General features: G+C 40.6%; 1 protein-coding gene across 1 annotated transcript in view; it reads left to right on the top strand.

Moving 5' to 3' along the window:
- Positions 1 to 15,317, top strand: part of PIBF1 (progesterone immunomodulatory binding factor 1) — a 319,829-nt gene that overhangs the window by 279,321 nt on the left and 25,191 nt on the right. Inside the window, exon 16 of the mRNA XM_082245629.1 lies at positions 6,799 to 6,883. Coding sequence (XP_082101755.1) covers positions 6,799 to 6,883 — 85 coding nt within the window. The remainder of the gene's footprint in view (positions 1 to 6,798; positions 6,884 to 15,317) is intronic.

Here is a 15,317-nt window from a genome sequence, read left to right as displayed (position 1 = left end):
CCTCCCTTCCTCCTGCTGGTGATCCCTGCTTAGACTGCTTTGACCAATATTCCAGCAATGCCAAATCATGTTCCATGTTATAGACACATCCAGGGATATCATCCCTACTACACACCTTTTATATCATCAGCAAAAAGACATACCTTGCCAACAAACTTTTATTTATACCACTTACATATAGATTAAATAGAACAGGACCCAGTACAGAGCCTTGTGGTACACCACTAGTGACTGGTCTCTGTCCCCATTTATAATCACACTCTGGTATTGAACCTTTTGCCACTGAATCACCCGAGAGTTAAGTCCTAGCTTGTACAACTTTTTATTAGATCATTATGTGGAACTGTATCAAATGTCTTGCTGAAATCGAGATAGGCTGTGTCCACAGCACCACCCTGGTTCAAAACATTAGTGATAAAGTAAAAAAACATTTCAATCAGTTTAGTCTAATATGATCTGCCCTCAGCAAAGCCATGCTGCTTTGGGTCCAATAAGTTGTGTGTTTATAAGTCATCAATGATCCTTCTTTTCCGGAGTGATTCCATTAACTTTACAACAGATGGTAAACTAACTGGCCTGTAACTGCAAGCTTCTACCTTACTGCCCTTCTTGTGAATAGATACAATATTAGCTGTCCTCTAGTCACGGAGAACTTCTCTTTTTAGAAGAGCTTGATTTAAAAGATCTGTTAATGGTCCAACAACTATACCTCAAAGTTCTCTAGGATGAATACTATCAGGGCCCATTGCTTTATTACGCTTTAACCAAGCTAGTTCCTCTGCTACCTCTGTCTCTAGAAATCCTAGAAATGAACCATAATTACTAGAACCAATATGATCCCCCAACTTTTTATTGTTAGTACAACGTATTTCTGAGAAGACTGAACAGAAGTAATTGTTTAAATGGTATGCTACATCCAGGTCTCCCTCAACATAAGTGTTGTGCCCAGTTTTCATTTTGGCGATCCCATCGTATTGTTCCTTCCATTGGTGATGTACCTAAAAAAAAGATTTTGTCTTCTTTCTTAAAAGATTTAGCCATTTCCTCCTCTTTCTGTGCTTTGCGAGCACTGAGAATGTGTTTGACCTCCTTTTGTCTATTGTTATACACTTTTCTATTTACTCCTACTATCCTACTTACCTTGTTATTTACATTGTTAGTGTGGTTGAAAAAAGACCATCTAGTTCAACCAATAAAGGGGAAAAAAATTATACAAACCTATACTGTACCTACAGTTGATCCAAAGGAAGGCAAAAAATAAATCCAGCAAAGCATGATCCAATTTGCTCCATTAGTGGGATAAAAAACTCCTTCCTGATTCCCCAAGAGGCAATCATATATTCCCTGGATCAACTTTACCTCTAAATGTTAGTATCCAATTATATTATGTACAGTTAGGAAAGAATCCATGCCTCTTTAAAAGCAATCTACTGAACTGGAAAGAACCAGCTCTTGAGGGAGTCTATTCCATATTTTCACAGCTCTTACTTTGAAGAAACCTTTCCGTATTTGGAAATTAAATCTCTTCCTCCAGACGTAAAGCATTCCCCCCCTGTCCTCTGTGATGATCTTAACCACTTAACGACCAGCCACGTAGATCTACGTCGGCTGACTTTGCGTGGTTATACCGGGATGATGCCTCTAGCTAGAGGCATCATCCCGGTACCGTTGTTTAGAGCCGACGGTTGGCTTTCCGTCGGTAACGACCGATGCGGCTCGGGAGCTGCTCGATCGTTACCCGGGGGGTGGGAGGGGACGTCCCCCCCCTCCCGCCGCCTTCCGTGGCTGTGCTCGGGGCTCTCGTCCCACCGGGAGCCCCGAGCACCCAGCCGGCACGTCCGCCGGCTGGATGGAGTCCCGATGAATGCCGGAAACGGCATCGATCGGGTCTCCGATGACGTAACCCGGAGGCGGCGTCCATGACGTCACTTCCGGGTTACTGTGCTGCAAAAGGCGGCAGATTTGAAAAACCGCTGTATGCAAAAATGCCGGTTTCGGTGTTTTGCATACAGGGAAGTGTAGTGGAGCGGTCTAGGGTCTTTTAGACCCTCGATCCCTCCATAAAGTGTACCTGTCACTACATATTGGTGTCACAAGGGATGTTTACATTGCTTGTGACAGCAATAAAAGTGATCAGATTTTTTTTTTTTTTTAAAAACCTGTAATAAAGTTAAAAAAAAAGAAAAAAAAGAAATAGGAAAAAAAAAATAAAAAAAATTAAGCCGCCCCGTCACCGTTAGCTCGCGCACAAAAAAAAAACGTATACGCAAGTCGAGCCGCGAATGAAATCGCTGTTCAAACCACACATGTGAGGTATCACCGCGATCGCCAGAGCGAGGGCAATAATTTAAAAAAAAGAGCTACACTCTAACTCTAAACTGGTAACCGTTAAATAAATTTAAAGCGTCACAGATTGAGATCTCTATTGACCGTAGTTTGTCGCCATCCCACGGAGGGGCGCAATTTTAAACCGTAACATGTTGGGTATCTATTTACTCGGCGTGACATCATCTTTCACAATATACAAAAAAAATGGGCTAACTTTACTGTTTAGTATTTTTTAAATGCAGTGAAATGTGATTTTTCTAATTTTTTCCAAAAAAATGGCGTTTTAAAGACCGCTGCGCAAATACTGCGTGACAGAACATTTTGCAATGACCGACATTTTATTCTCCAGAGTCTTTGCTAAAAAAATATATATAATGTTTGGGGGTTCTAAGTAGTTTTCTAGGAAAAAATACTGGTTTTAACTTGTAAACAAAAAGTGTCCGAAATAGGGCTGGGGGTAAAGTGGTTAAAGTGAATACCTCCACACCAAGTTCAATATATGGACCACTTATGTATTTATCCATGTTGGATAATCCTTAATCTCCTCTTCTCAAGAGAGAATAAATTCAGTTCCTCTAATCTTTTCTCATAGCTGAGCTCCTCCATGCCTCTTATCAGTTTGGTTGCTTTTCTCTGCACTTTCTCCAGTTCTCCAATATTCTTTTTTGTGAACTGGTGCCCAAAACCGAACTACCTATTCTAGATGAGGTGTTCCTGTTTTGTACAGGGGTAAAATGATCTCTCTCTGGAGTCTATATTTCTCTTAATACAAGAAAAGATTTTGCTCACTTTGGAAACTACTACTTTATATTGCATGCCATTATTAACCACTTCAATACTGGGCACATTCACCCCCTTCCTGCCCAGGCCAATTTTCAGCTTTCAGCGCTGTAGCACTTTAAATGACACGTGCGCAGTCATGCAATGCTGTACCCTAACAAAATGTTTATAATTTTTTTGAGACAGATAGAGCTTTCTTTTGGTGGTATTTATTCACCCATGGGTTTTTTATTTTATTTAACAAATAAAAAAAACGAAGATTTTGGAATAAAAAAAAAAACGTTTTTCTTATTTTCTGTTACAAACTTTTGTAAATACGTAATTTTTCTCCTTCACTGTACACCTTTATACAATGCTACTGACTGGTATACCAATGTTTCTCTTCTACCTCTGTTTCTCTCACTCAGCTCATGTGACCCCAGTGCTAACAGAGAGGGGCAAACAAGGATGTTGGGTAGCCACCCGATGTCCTCCTTTTTCACCTGATAATGTCATTGTAACAGTGCACAATGAAACTCTGTTGGCTTTGTGTAACTAAAAGACAAGCTTTATTACCCAATGCCTTGTATACAATTTTTGGGCAACGTTTAGGTATTTTTCAAAGGCACCCCTGAAGAAACTTGAAGGCACCTTGGTTGAAAATGGCTGCCTTAGACCATTCAGAGTATAAATCATTAACCACTACTCTCTGAATACGCTCTTTTAGACAGTTTTCTATCTATTTACAAACTGAGTTTTCCAAGCCTGTAGACTTTACCTTACACATTACTGTGTCAAACATTTTTGCAAAATCCAAGTATACTACATCCACAGCCACCCCTCTGTGCAAGGTTTTACCCACCTCCTCATAAAAAGAAATCAGGTTTGTTTGACAACTTCTGTCTTTCATGAATCCATGCTGTCTGTTGCTTAAAATATTTTTTTCAGCAAGAACTCATCTATGTGGTCTTTTATTAAACTCTCCAGTATCTTCCCAACTATGGAAGTTAAACTAACAGGTCTATAGTTAGTTTGATCCAGTGGTAGTATTCCGGTCATTAAAGTCCATTAAAATTAGAAATAATGACTTAAAATAATATCTAGACACAAAAGAAATTACACTTACAGTGTTGCAGACAAAGTATCGCATTGGCTTAAGCATAAAATAGCAGGGCAGTCAATCACTCAGTGCAAGTCACACCACGAGGTGGTTATGGAAAGCAAACCTCGAGTGCGTTCCACCGCTTAGCTGGGTGTGACGTCCCTGAGGAACCGGAATCTACGCCGACGCGTTTCACCACTCCCACAGGGCGTTATCAAAGACATCTTCAGCACTTTATGTGGACCAACATTGGAACTTTTTCCTTGGACTTTCACTGAGCACTTGCTTTTAGCAATCATTTGTTTTGAAATTTCACCTGTCAAATGTGTTACTTTTAGTTTATTTGCTCGGTTTTGCACTGTGATTTGTGATGGATAATGACTTTAAAATGACAGAGCTCAATTCTTTTAGGATCCGTGAGTGTATGCCATCTGGTCCAGGTGCTTTATTCACCTTTATTCTGTCTAAATATTTATGGACCATATCAATTTTGAGCCATTGTTGTTCAATACCATCCCCAATATGGTCATGAGCTTCCCCTGGCTCCTTTGTATACACAGAGCTAAAGAAAGTATTTTGATAGGCAGCTAATATTATATGCAAATCTTGACCTTCCTGTAAAAGCCAAGCTTGGTCTCTCCTCTTTTTATCTCCTTAGCCTTCCTTTAGCTCTTTAATATAATGAGTGGGCTCGGCTCACCACTATAGAGGCTCTGTAGAGCGGTGGGGCCAGTCACAACTTTTACATAAATAAAAAATGCAATTATTGTCAACACCTTGGTGTTGGTTCACTAAAGATTATTATGCTGTTCACTCTGTAAGCTAACTTACCCTAGAGCTTGGTGAATGTGGGGAAGTTTTATTCTAGAAAGAATACCCAATCCTGCACACGGAAAAAAAAAAACAACTTTTTCGCTTGCATATGATTGGATGATGGACATTAGCAGAGCTTCATCTCATCCACTAAACTCTGGGATAAATTCCCTTGCAAAGTGAACCGTCTATTTGGCTTTAGTAAAACAACCCACTTGTATTTCTGGAATTACTAATCCTTTTGATATGCACTGTTCACTGAATGTAGCCTCTACTAATGTATTATCTTACAGAATTATTAGTTTAACCACTTGCTGACCACCCTATAGCACTGCTAAAGGGCGGCAGCTGCGGGCAAAACATGACTCTGCATTTCCACCTGCAGGGGACGCACTGCTTCTGCTGTGATAATTCACAGCAGAAGATGATCTGTGAGTCCCTGGGTCTCGATGTCTCCCTCCAATTTTTAATAAAACACAGAGAACTGAGATATGCAAAAAAGGTGTATCTCAGTTCTGACAGGGAGTGAAGGGATGATTTTGTGTGTCTGCAAAGCAGAGAGTAGAATTAGTCTTTTCCCCTAGTGAGAGCAGCACACTGTGTACACAAAAACACTGGCTAGGCACACAGTTAACACATTGTTTGCCCTAGATGTTTAACCCCTTTCCAGCCTGTGTCATTAGTACAGTGAAAATGTGTATTTTTAACAATGATCACTGTGTTAGTGTCAAAAGTGTAATTTAGTGTCCGATAGTCTGCCGTAATATCGCAGTCCCACTATAAGTCGCAGATCACCACCAAAAAACTCCATCAATGTATCCCATAGTTTGTAGATGCTATAATATTTTTTTAATCCAATCAATATACGCTTATTTGGATTTTTTTTGCCAAAAACTTGTAGCAGAATACATCGTGGCCTAAATTTATAAAGAAATTTGAGTTTTTACATTTTTTTTTTTATTGGATGTGTTTTATAGCAGAAAGTTACATTTTTTTTTTAATCAAAATTGTAGTTTTTTCTTTTTCTTTTTTTTTTTTTTTTTTTGTTCATAGCGCACAAAATAAAAAACGCAGTGGTGATCAAATACCATCAAAAGAAAGCTCTATTTGTGGAAAAAAAATTATATAAATTGTATTTGGGTTCAGTGTCGCATTACCGTAAAGCAGTCCAGTATCGCAAAAAATGGCCTGGCCATGAACGGGGGTAAATCTTCCAGAGGTCCATTGGTAAAGTTGCCCAGATTTGTGGCAGATTTACTTTAAAGCCTGGTACACACTATACTTTTTTTTTTTTTTTTAACCCAGTGGGCTGAATGAAAAAAAAAATGAAGAGCTCGGTAGGAGATCCTGTACTAATAATCAGATGTTAGTACAACAGTCTCACTGAGCTATTGTGTCCTGACAGTGGGACAGCGTCCCCCAGCCCCCCCCCCCCCCCCTCGCCAAAAAAACTCAGGTCAGATGCCAATTGGCAGACCTTTTTCAGTTATGCCCCTTCGACAGAAGCCGGACCGACTGCTGTGCACATGGGATGAATGTTGGCTGGTTTCTATTAAACTCCCCAACACTGCCTGATATTCGGCCCCGATGCATGGTGCTTTTACTGGAAAACCCCAAAGATGCAGCAGGTGGGTTTTTTTTTTTTTTTTAACTCCTAAATACAAAAAATCATAGTAGAATGAAAAACGGTAACGTTTCTGTAGTAGTTTGAGGCGGTGTGGTGTGGTTTGAACTTTGAATAGAACTTTCAAAATTGACAATGTGTGATCTAATTATTTATTTTTTTATTTATTTAGTAATTTAAATACTGAAAAGTCTGGTCTACTTCGTGTCAAAAACCAAATGGCAGCAGACTTGGAGAAGTTACTAAGTCATCGAGAGGTATAACATAGTTTCTCATTTTAAAGTACATAGACATTTGTGTGTTGCTCTGTAATCTGCATGTACTGTATATATGTAAATGTATTTTCTTTCAATGAATATGCATTTGTGAATGTGCTTCATAGGAACACATGCCTCTTAATAAACATGAACTTTCCTACAGAAGTGCTCTTTATCACTATAAAAGAGTGGGTTCACAGCAACCATATTGTTGGTGTGCGTTGGAATTGTTAGGGATAGCTGAGAATTCTGTGAATAAAGGAAGAAAGAATAGTACTATGTTCTCATGCATGTTGCAGGTACATGATCCTTAAAGTGACTTAATTGCATTAATTTACACAATGTACTTGTGCTTTAGTACTCCTGTCTCGTCAGTTGTGCACCACCCAGATAAACTATTTCATGTACATTAGACAGTCTTTTAACTTACTGGCGTGTATTTCATAGTTGTCAGCCCTAAAGCTGTTTTTTCTTATTACTTCATTCCTTTCAATGCCTCCAAGATGCAGACATACATCTGTCCTTATTAAAAAAAAAAAAAAAAAACGACATTGTCAGCAAAGTTTTGGTGCTTTGTTGATTTTATTAATCTAGTTTCGGGTACAGCTTTCACTGTAGTCATATTGGCTTTAGGAAATGTAATGTTCTGCCATAAGTATGTGATGCCCTCGAGGTCCTTAACAATTGCTAAACCTTTAAATATAAAGTCTAAAATGATCTAATGTAAAGTGATGACTGTGATAAGAGTAGCAGGATTTTGTCCTTAATTATAATTCACAGCACATCAGTAAAACCAGCCATACATAGATCAAAATTCAGCTGGTTCAGCAGGGACCGCCCAAATTTCAATCAATGCATGGGCAGGCTGGTTGTACAGACATCGGTCTTCCAATCAACGTTTGTACAACCAGCCTATTGTGTTTTTCCCAATGGATCAGTGCCGCCAGCTATTGCCGGCGGCACTGATCAGCGTACTCGGACAGCGGGGAAGTCTTCCTGCTGTCAAAAGGCAATAACACATTTAGGGGTATGGGGCAGTCGAGTCTTTTTTCTTTTTTTCATTCAACCCACTGGTTAAATGAAAAAAAATGAAGCATGTATGGGGATGCCGAACTCTGTTCAAATGATCGTGTACAACAATGTATATACTGGAGTTCCTTCTGAAAGTTGGAAACATTACTGTGACAGACCTTGGGTATCATGGACAGAATTGCATTGAGACTGATGTGTGACACAACATACACCACATACATACCCCACTTTTAAGTACACAATGGGACCAGAGCATGTATGTAAAACGAAAATGTACTTAAAGTAAAGCAATACCTTTTTTCACTTCTCAATGTAGGTAAATACACTAACTCTATGGAAAATATTGGTCAGCTCGACATGGCACTGCTCCCAAACCATAAGTGAGGACACCAAACTTGGGAAGCACTTTAAGGGGACGCAGGACTATGACATGGGAAATTACCTAGGCAAGCTGGCCGGCCACAAAATATGATATGTTGTAGTCCTGGGTCCCCTCTCATTGCTCCCTAAGTTTGGTGTCCCTGTCACTTAAGGTTTGGGAGCATTGCCCAGTCAAGCTGACCAAGTTTTTCCATTGACGCCAATGTTAGACAGGGAGCAGTGCCTTACCAAGCTAACCAAGATTTCCCATAGACACCAATGTTAAAAACCGGGAGTTGTGCCATGCCAAGCTGACCAAGCTGTGTCCGTACTTGCGAGTATGTAAAGTGAGTGTATGCAAAACAGGGTATGCCTGTATATATCCACTTGCCGGCCTTTCACGTACCTGGTATGACACTGGATTTCAAGAGATTATATGGGATGTTGCCTGCAGCTACAGGCATCATCCCGCCCCCAGTTTTTAGAGCCGATGGTCGACTCTTGGTGTGATCAAATGCTTTTAAGGGCAGAGAAGGAATCTATGGTCAGATAAACCCCAGATCTCTCAATAAAGAGTACCTGTCACGTCAAATGCCTGTTGCTGTTTACATTCCTTCTGACCGCAAAAAAAGTGATCATAGAAAAGAAAATTGAAAGTGACTGTAAAAAAAATAAATAACGTTATTTATTTTTTTAAGTGCCCCATGCTTACGCACAAAGGCAATCGCACATGTTGGTCCCGCCCACACGCAAACAGTGATTGTCTCACACATTCGAGTTATCACCGTGAACGTCTGATCATGTACAGCATTTCTAGCACCGGACCTCCTGTGTAAATCTAAAGTGGCAACCTGTAAAGGCTTTTAAAGCATCACCTATAGATAAAAAAATTTAAGTTGTTCGTTGCCGTTGTATGGGCCTGCATAATTATAAAGCGTGACAAGTTTGGTATCTATTTGATCGGCATAACATCATCTTTGATATTTTACATAAAAGATTAGGTTTTGTATTGTGTTTTTTTTTTTTTTTGCTTTAAAATTCAAAAAAGTATTAAGGAGACAATTTGTGACTGGTCCCAATAGCCGGTCATTGTCTAATAAGGTAATGGGACTTTGTAGGAGTGGATCGACTAGTAATGAAGGTAAGCAAAAGAATTAAAATTCATTGGTTTATTACAAAACATTATCATAAAAAAGTCCAACATGGACACAATTAGCATAGAAAATACATATTACAACGCATGTGAGGATGATCACAAGAAGGCATCCATAATTCGACACGTTTCGCGGGCTGTTGGAGCCACATTAGCTTCTTCAGGAATATGGGCATAGATGCATCCTATACAGCTTTAATTACAAAAGATTATATCAGTAAAATAGCAAATACATATTGCTCTTTATACCTCAATTTTAGCTCCTTCTATACCCGCTTACCATACTTTGACAGATTATAACAACAAGTACAGAATCCTGGGGCAGGTGACCACTAGCTCAGGCCAAGGATAGCAAGGAGCTGAGAAACCGCTCCTTGCGGTCCTAGCCATATACCACAGGCTGGACCGACTTAATCCACACGGACTTGTCCCATGGCGGGAAAGAGGGATTATCCGTTTGGTCCACTCTAAGAATTAAATGGACATATCAGCATAGGGTTACCCCATTGTGCTCTCTCCTCATGACACGTTTGATATTTATTATTAGGTGATAGGATATTAAGAGGCTAAATGGTACTCTATAAATGTTGTTCACTTTCATCATAATGGGAAGGTAGATGATGTCCACAAGGCACATATAATGCCCAAAAGGTTCAATATGCACTACGATATTGCCATCATATCTTAATGCATCTACTATATGTCCCCATACAAGGAAAAATCAATAGCCAAAGAGGTACCATATTTGCCAGAGAATAGTTAGTTCTAACAAAAGAACAATCTCCCAAAAGGGAGAGGCTATATCTTGGTAACAGTAAGAATTTATTCCTCTTTTCTTTCCCCCCAGATCAATGTGATGCTCACCTCATAAAAACGCCATGTTTGTAAGGATGGACCGCCAGGAGGAGCCGCTGCCGGCGTCCTCCACGTGCGGCCCATCTTTAAGTCGCTCCCACCGGAAGTGATGCGCTGAAAGACGCTGCGGTGGTGAGGTTTCCTCCCACCGCGGCGCCCGGTAGTGACGCAATGCGCCCGCACTGGAAGTGTTGCGGGCGGGATGCGCATCACTTCCGGTGGGACTGACTTAAAGATGGGCCGCACGTGGAGGACGCCGGCAGCGGCTCCTCCTGGCGGTCCTCCACGTGCGGCCCATCACCAAAATGTTTTTACTCCAAAAAAATTGTTTTTGAAAAACCGCTGTGCAAATACCGTGTGAAATAAAAAGTTACAAAACCCACCAATTTATTCTCTAGGGCCTCTGTCCTAGACAATATAGATATAATGTTTGGGTTTCTAAGAAATATTCTAGCAAAAAACACTGATTGTTACATAAACAAAAAGTGCCAGAGAAGGCCTGGTCGTAAAGTAGATGTTGATGTGTGCTACCGGACCAGGAGACCTTTTGCCATACCCCAAAAAAATGCTTTGAGATTTATTTATACATTGTTCATTTAAAAATGTTTCTGTAGCAAAGGAAATAAATTGGGGGTGCCGTTATATGTTCCCTGTTTATAGCAGAAGTTGGAAGCTGAGGCTTGCCCTCATCAATGGTGTGCACCTTTTTTTTGAGCTGACCAATTTGGATTGCAGTTGGATTTTCTTTGTTACTAGGGATACTCCAGTTAACTTCGGATAGTTGGTACACCGGCTCTGACCGGAGCTGACAGGTTTTTTCGTTCAACCCCCTGGGTTAAGCGAAAAAAAGAAAAACTCATAGTATGTACCATACTAAAAAATTTTTCCAAAAACTGTCAGTTCGGCGGGAACCAGCCGACTTTCGGGCCCATGTGTACAGCTCCCCATCCAACAGAAGCTTGTCTCACAACCTGCTTATGTCAAGCGAGCATGCTGGAAGAATGAAATCTGATCAGGGTGTTCTGGCATGGGGGCAATTCCCCTGTCAGAATATAACAGCTCAGTGGGAAGATCACTGCACTGCTGGTTTGAACGGGAAAAAAAAACGTATAGTGTGTACCCCACATAATGCTAGGGCATATTGCTAGGGGTTCCCAGAATAGGAGGATCCAGTATATAAATCTTGCCCATTCTTATTTACAGTGCCTTGCGAAAGTATTCGGCCCCCTTGAACTTTGCGACCCTTTGCCACATTTCAGGCTTCAAACATAAAGATATAAAACTGTAATTTTTTGTGAAGAATCAAGAACAAGTGGGACACAATCATGAAGTGGAACAAAATTTATTGGATATTTCAAACTTTGTTAACAAATAAAAAACTGAAAAATTGGGCGTGCAAAATTATTCAGCCCCTTTACTTTCAGTGCAGCAAACTCTCTCCAGAAGTTCAGTGAGGATCTCTGAATGATCCAATGTTGACCTTAATGACTAATGATGATAAATGGAATCCACCTGTGTGTAATCAAGTCTCTGTATAAATGCACCTGCACTGTGATAGTCTCAGAGGTCCGTTTAAAGCGCAGAGAGCATCATGAAGAACAAGGAACACACCAGGCAGGTCCGGGATACTGTTGTGGAGAATTTTAAAGCCAGATTTGGATACAAAAAGATTTCCCAAGCTTTAATGATCCCAAGGAGCACTGTGCAAGCGATAATATTGAAATGGAAGGAGTATCAGACCACTGCAAATTTACGAAGACCTGGCCGTCCCTCTAAACTTTCAGCTCATACAAGGAGAAGAATGATCAGAGATGCAGCCAAGAGGCCCATGATCACTCTGGATGAACTGCAGGGATCTACAGCTGAGGTGGGAGACTCTGTCCATAGGACAACAATCAGTCATATACTGCACAAATCTGGCCTTTATGGAAGAGTGGCAAGAAGAAAGCCATTTCTTAAAGATATCCATAAAAAGTGTTGTTTAAAGTTTTCCACAAGCCACCTGGGAGACACACCAAACATGTGGAAGAAGGTGCTCTGGTCTGATGAAACCAAAATCGAACTTTATGGCAACAATGCAAAACGTTATGTTTTTGGCGTAAAAGCAAAACAGCTCATCACCCTGAACACACCATCCCCACTGTCAAACATGGTGGTGGCAGCATGATGGTTTGGGCCTGCTTTAATTCAGCAGGGATAGGGAAGATGGTTAAAATTGACGGGAAGATGGATGGAGCCAAATACTGGACCTTTCTGAAAGAAAACCTGATGGAGTCTGCAAAAGACCTGAGACTGGGACGGAGATTTGTCTTCCAACAAGACAATGATCCAAAACATAAAGCAAAATCTACAATGGAATGGTTCACAAATAAACCTATCCAGGTGTTAGAATGGCCAGGTCAAAGTCCAGACCTGAATCCAATTGAGAATCTGTGGAAAGAACTGAAAACTGCTGTTCACAAACGCTCTCCATCCAACCTCACTGAGCTTGAGCTGTTTTGCAAGGAGGAATGGGCAAAAATTTCAGTCTCTCAATGTGCAAAACTGATAGAGACATACCCCAAGCGACCTACAGCTGTAATCGCAGCAAAAGGTGGCGCTACAAAGTATTAACTTAAGGGGTCTGAATAATTTTGCACGCCCAATTTTTCAGTTTTTTATTTGATAAAAAAGTTTGAAATATCCAATAAATTTCGTTCCACTTCATGATTGTGTCCCACTTGTTGATTCTTCACACAAAAAAATACAGTTTTATATCTTTGTTTGAAGCCTGAAATGTGGCAAAAGGTCACAAAGTTCAAGGGGGCCGAATACTTTAGCAAGGCACTGTATAAAGGCTGTTCCCATGCATGACCACCCTATATGTGGTTGTTCATTAGGGTACTACTAACAGAAGGGCTCTTGCTTCCTGATTGTTTTCTCTGTTTTTACTTTTACACCCACTATTTTTGTGCATATAAAAAAAAAAATGTACACAAACTATTTGTTCTTTTATACTGTAAAGTATATTGCACACAAATTCTGAAATTCACTTGTGAAATTCTATTTACTAGACAGTATGTCATTACTCATTAGGCATGGCTGTCTGCAGTATGTAGCCAAAAGCTGTATTGGAAAGGGTCAAATGGGGATTTAGAGGAAAGTGTAAAAAACAAGCAGTTCTACACAATAGGATTCAATGCAGCATGGGCAATCATTGTGAGAATGTTCTCATTACAGAATAATAGTTGAGCTGAAAAAAGATATGGGTAATACAATATCTCAAAAAAGTGAGTACACCCCTCACATTTTTATAAATATTTTATTATATCTTTTCATGTGACAACACGGAAGAAATGACACTTTGCTACAATGTAAAGTAGTGAGTGTACAGCTTGTATAACCGTGTAAATTTGCTGTCCCCTCAAAATAACTCAACACACAGCCAATAATGTCTAAACTGCTGGCAACAAAAACGAGTACACCCCTAAGTGAACATGTCCAAATTGGGCCCAATTATCCATTTTTCCTCCCCGGTGTAATGTGACTCGTTAGTGTTACAAGGTCTCAGGTGTATATGGGGAGCAGGGGTGTTAAATTTGGTGTTGTCACTACTGGTCACTGGAAGTTCAACATGGCACCCTATGGGAAGAACTCCCTGAGGATCTGAAAGAAGGAATTGTTGCTCTACGTAAACATGGCCTAGGCTATAAGAAGATTGCCAAGACCCTGAAACTGGGCTGAAGCACGTTGGCCAAGACCATACAGTGGTTAAACAGGACTGGTTCCACTCAGAACAGGCCTCGCCACGGTCGACCAAAGAAGTTGAGTGCATGTGCTCAGCATCATATCCAGAGGTTGTCTTTGGGAAATAGACGTATGAGTGCTACCAGCATTGCTGCAGAGGTTGAAGGGGTGGGGGGTCAGACTGTCAGTGCTCAGACCATACGCCGCACACTGCATCAAATTTGTCTGCATGGCTGTTGTCCCAGAAGGAAGCCTCTTCTGAAGATGAAGCAAACAGTTTACTGAAGACAAGCAGACAAAGAACATGGATTACTGGAATCCTTTGCTGTGGTCTGATGAGACCAAGATAAACTTATTTGGTTCAGATGGTGTCAAGCGTGTGTAATGGCAACCAGGTGAGGAGTACAAAGACAAGTGTGTCTTGCCTACAGTCAAGCATGGTGGTGGGGTTGTCATGGTCCAGCACTGGGGAACTACAGTTTTTTGAGGGAACCATAAATGCCAACATGTACTGTGACATACTGAAGCAGTGCATGATCTCCTCCCTTCAGAGACTGGGCCACAGGGCAGTATTCCAACATAACCCAAAACGCACCTCCAAGAGGACCACTGCCTTGCTAAAGAAGCTGATGGTAAAGGTGATGGACTGGCCAAGCATGTCTTCAGACCTAAACCCTATTGAGCACCTGTGGGGCATCCTCAAATGGAAGGTGGAGGAGCGCAAGGTCTCTAACATCCACCAGCTCAGTGATGTCGTCATTGAGGAGTGGAAGAGGACTCCAGTGGCAACCTGTGAAGCTCTGGTGAACTCCATGCCCAAGAGGGTTAAGGCAGTGCTGGAAAATAATGGTGGCCACACAAAATAATGACACATTAGACCCAATTTGGACATTTCCACTTAGGGCTGTACTCACTTTTGTTGCCTGCAGTTTAGACATTATTGGCTGTGTGTTGAGTTATTTTGAGGGGACAGCAAATTTACACTGTTATACAAGCTGTACACTCACTACTTTACATTGTAGCAAAGTGTAATTTCTTTAGTGTTGTCACATGAAAAGATATAATAAAATATTTTAAAAAATGTGAGTGGTGTAGTCACTTTTGTGAGATACTGTAGGTAGGTGTTTAGATTGCCATGTAAATGGGAAAATGTTTTGTAACAAATATGGAGAAGAAAACTGCCACATAGGAAGGAAAATAAGTACAGTTTTTAGCAATGTTAATTGAAGCCAAGAATTCCTGAATGAGTTCATCAGTAGGTTGGGGAGTTAGGGGGTCGTTTTTGAGGTTGTAAAGGGTTGCGTAGTA

Source organism: Pelophylax lessonae (genome assembly GCF_965119305.1).
Source record: "Pelophylax lessonae genome assembly, chromosome: 2".
NCBI classification, from domain to species: Eukaryota; Metazoa; Chordata; class Amphibia; order Anura; family Ranidae; genus Pelophylax; species Pelophylax lessonae.
This window is presented reverse-complemented; position numbering and strand designations above follow the sequence as displayed.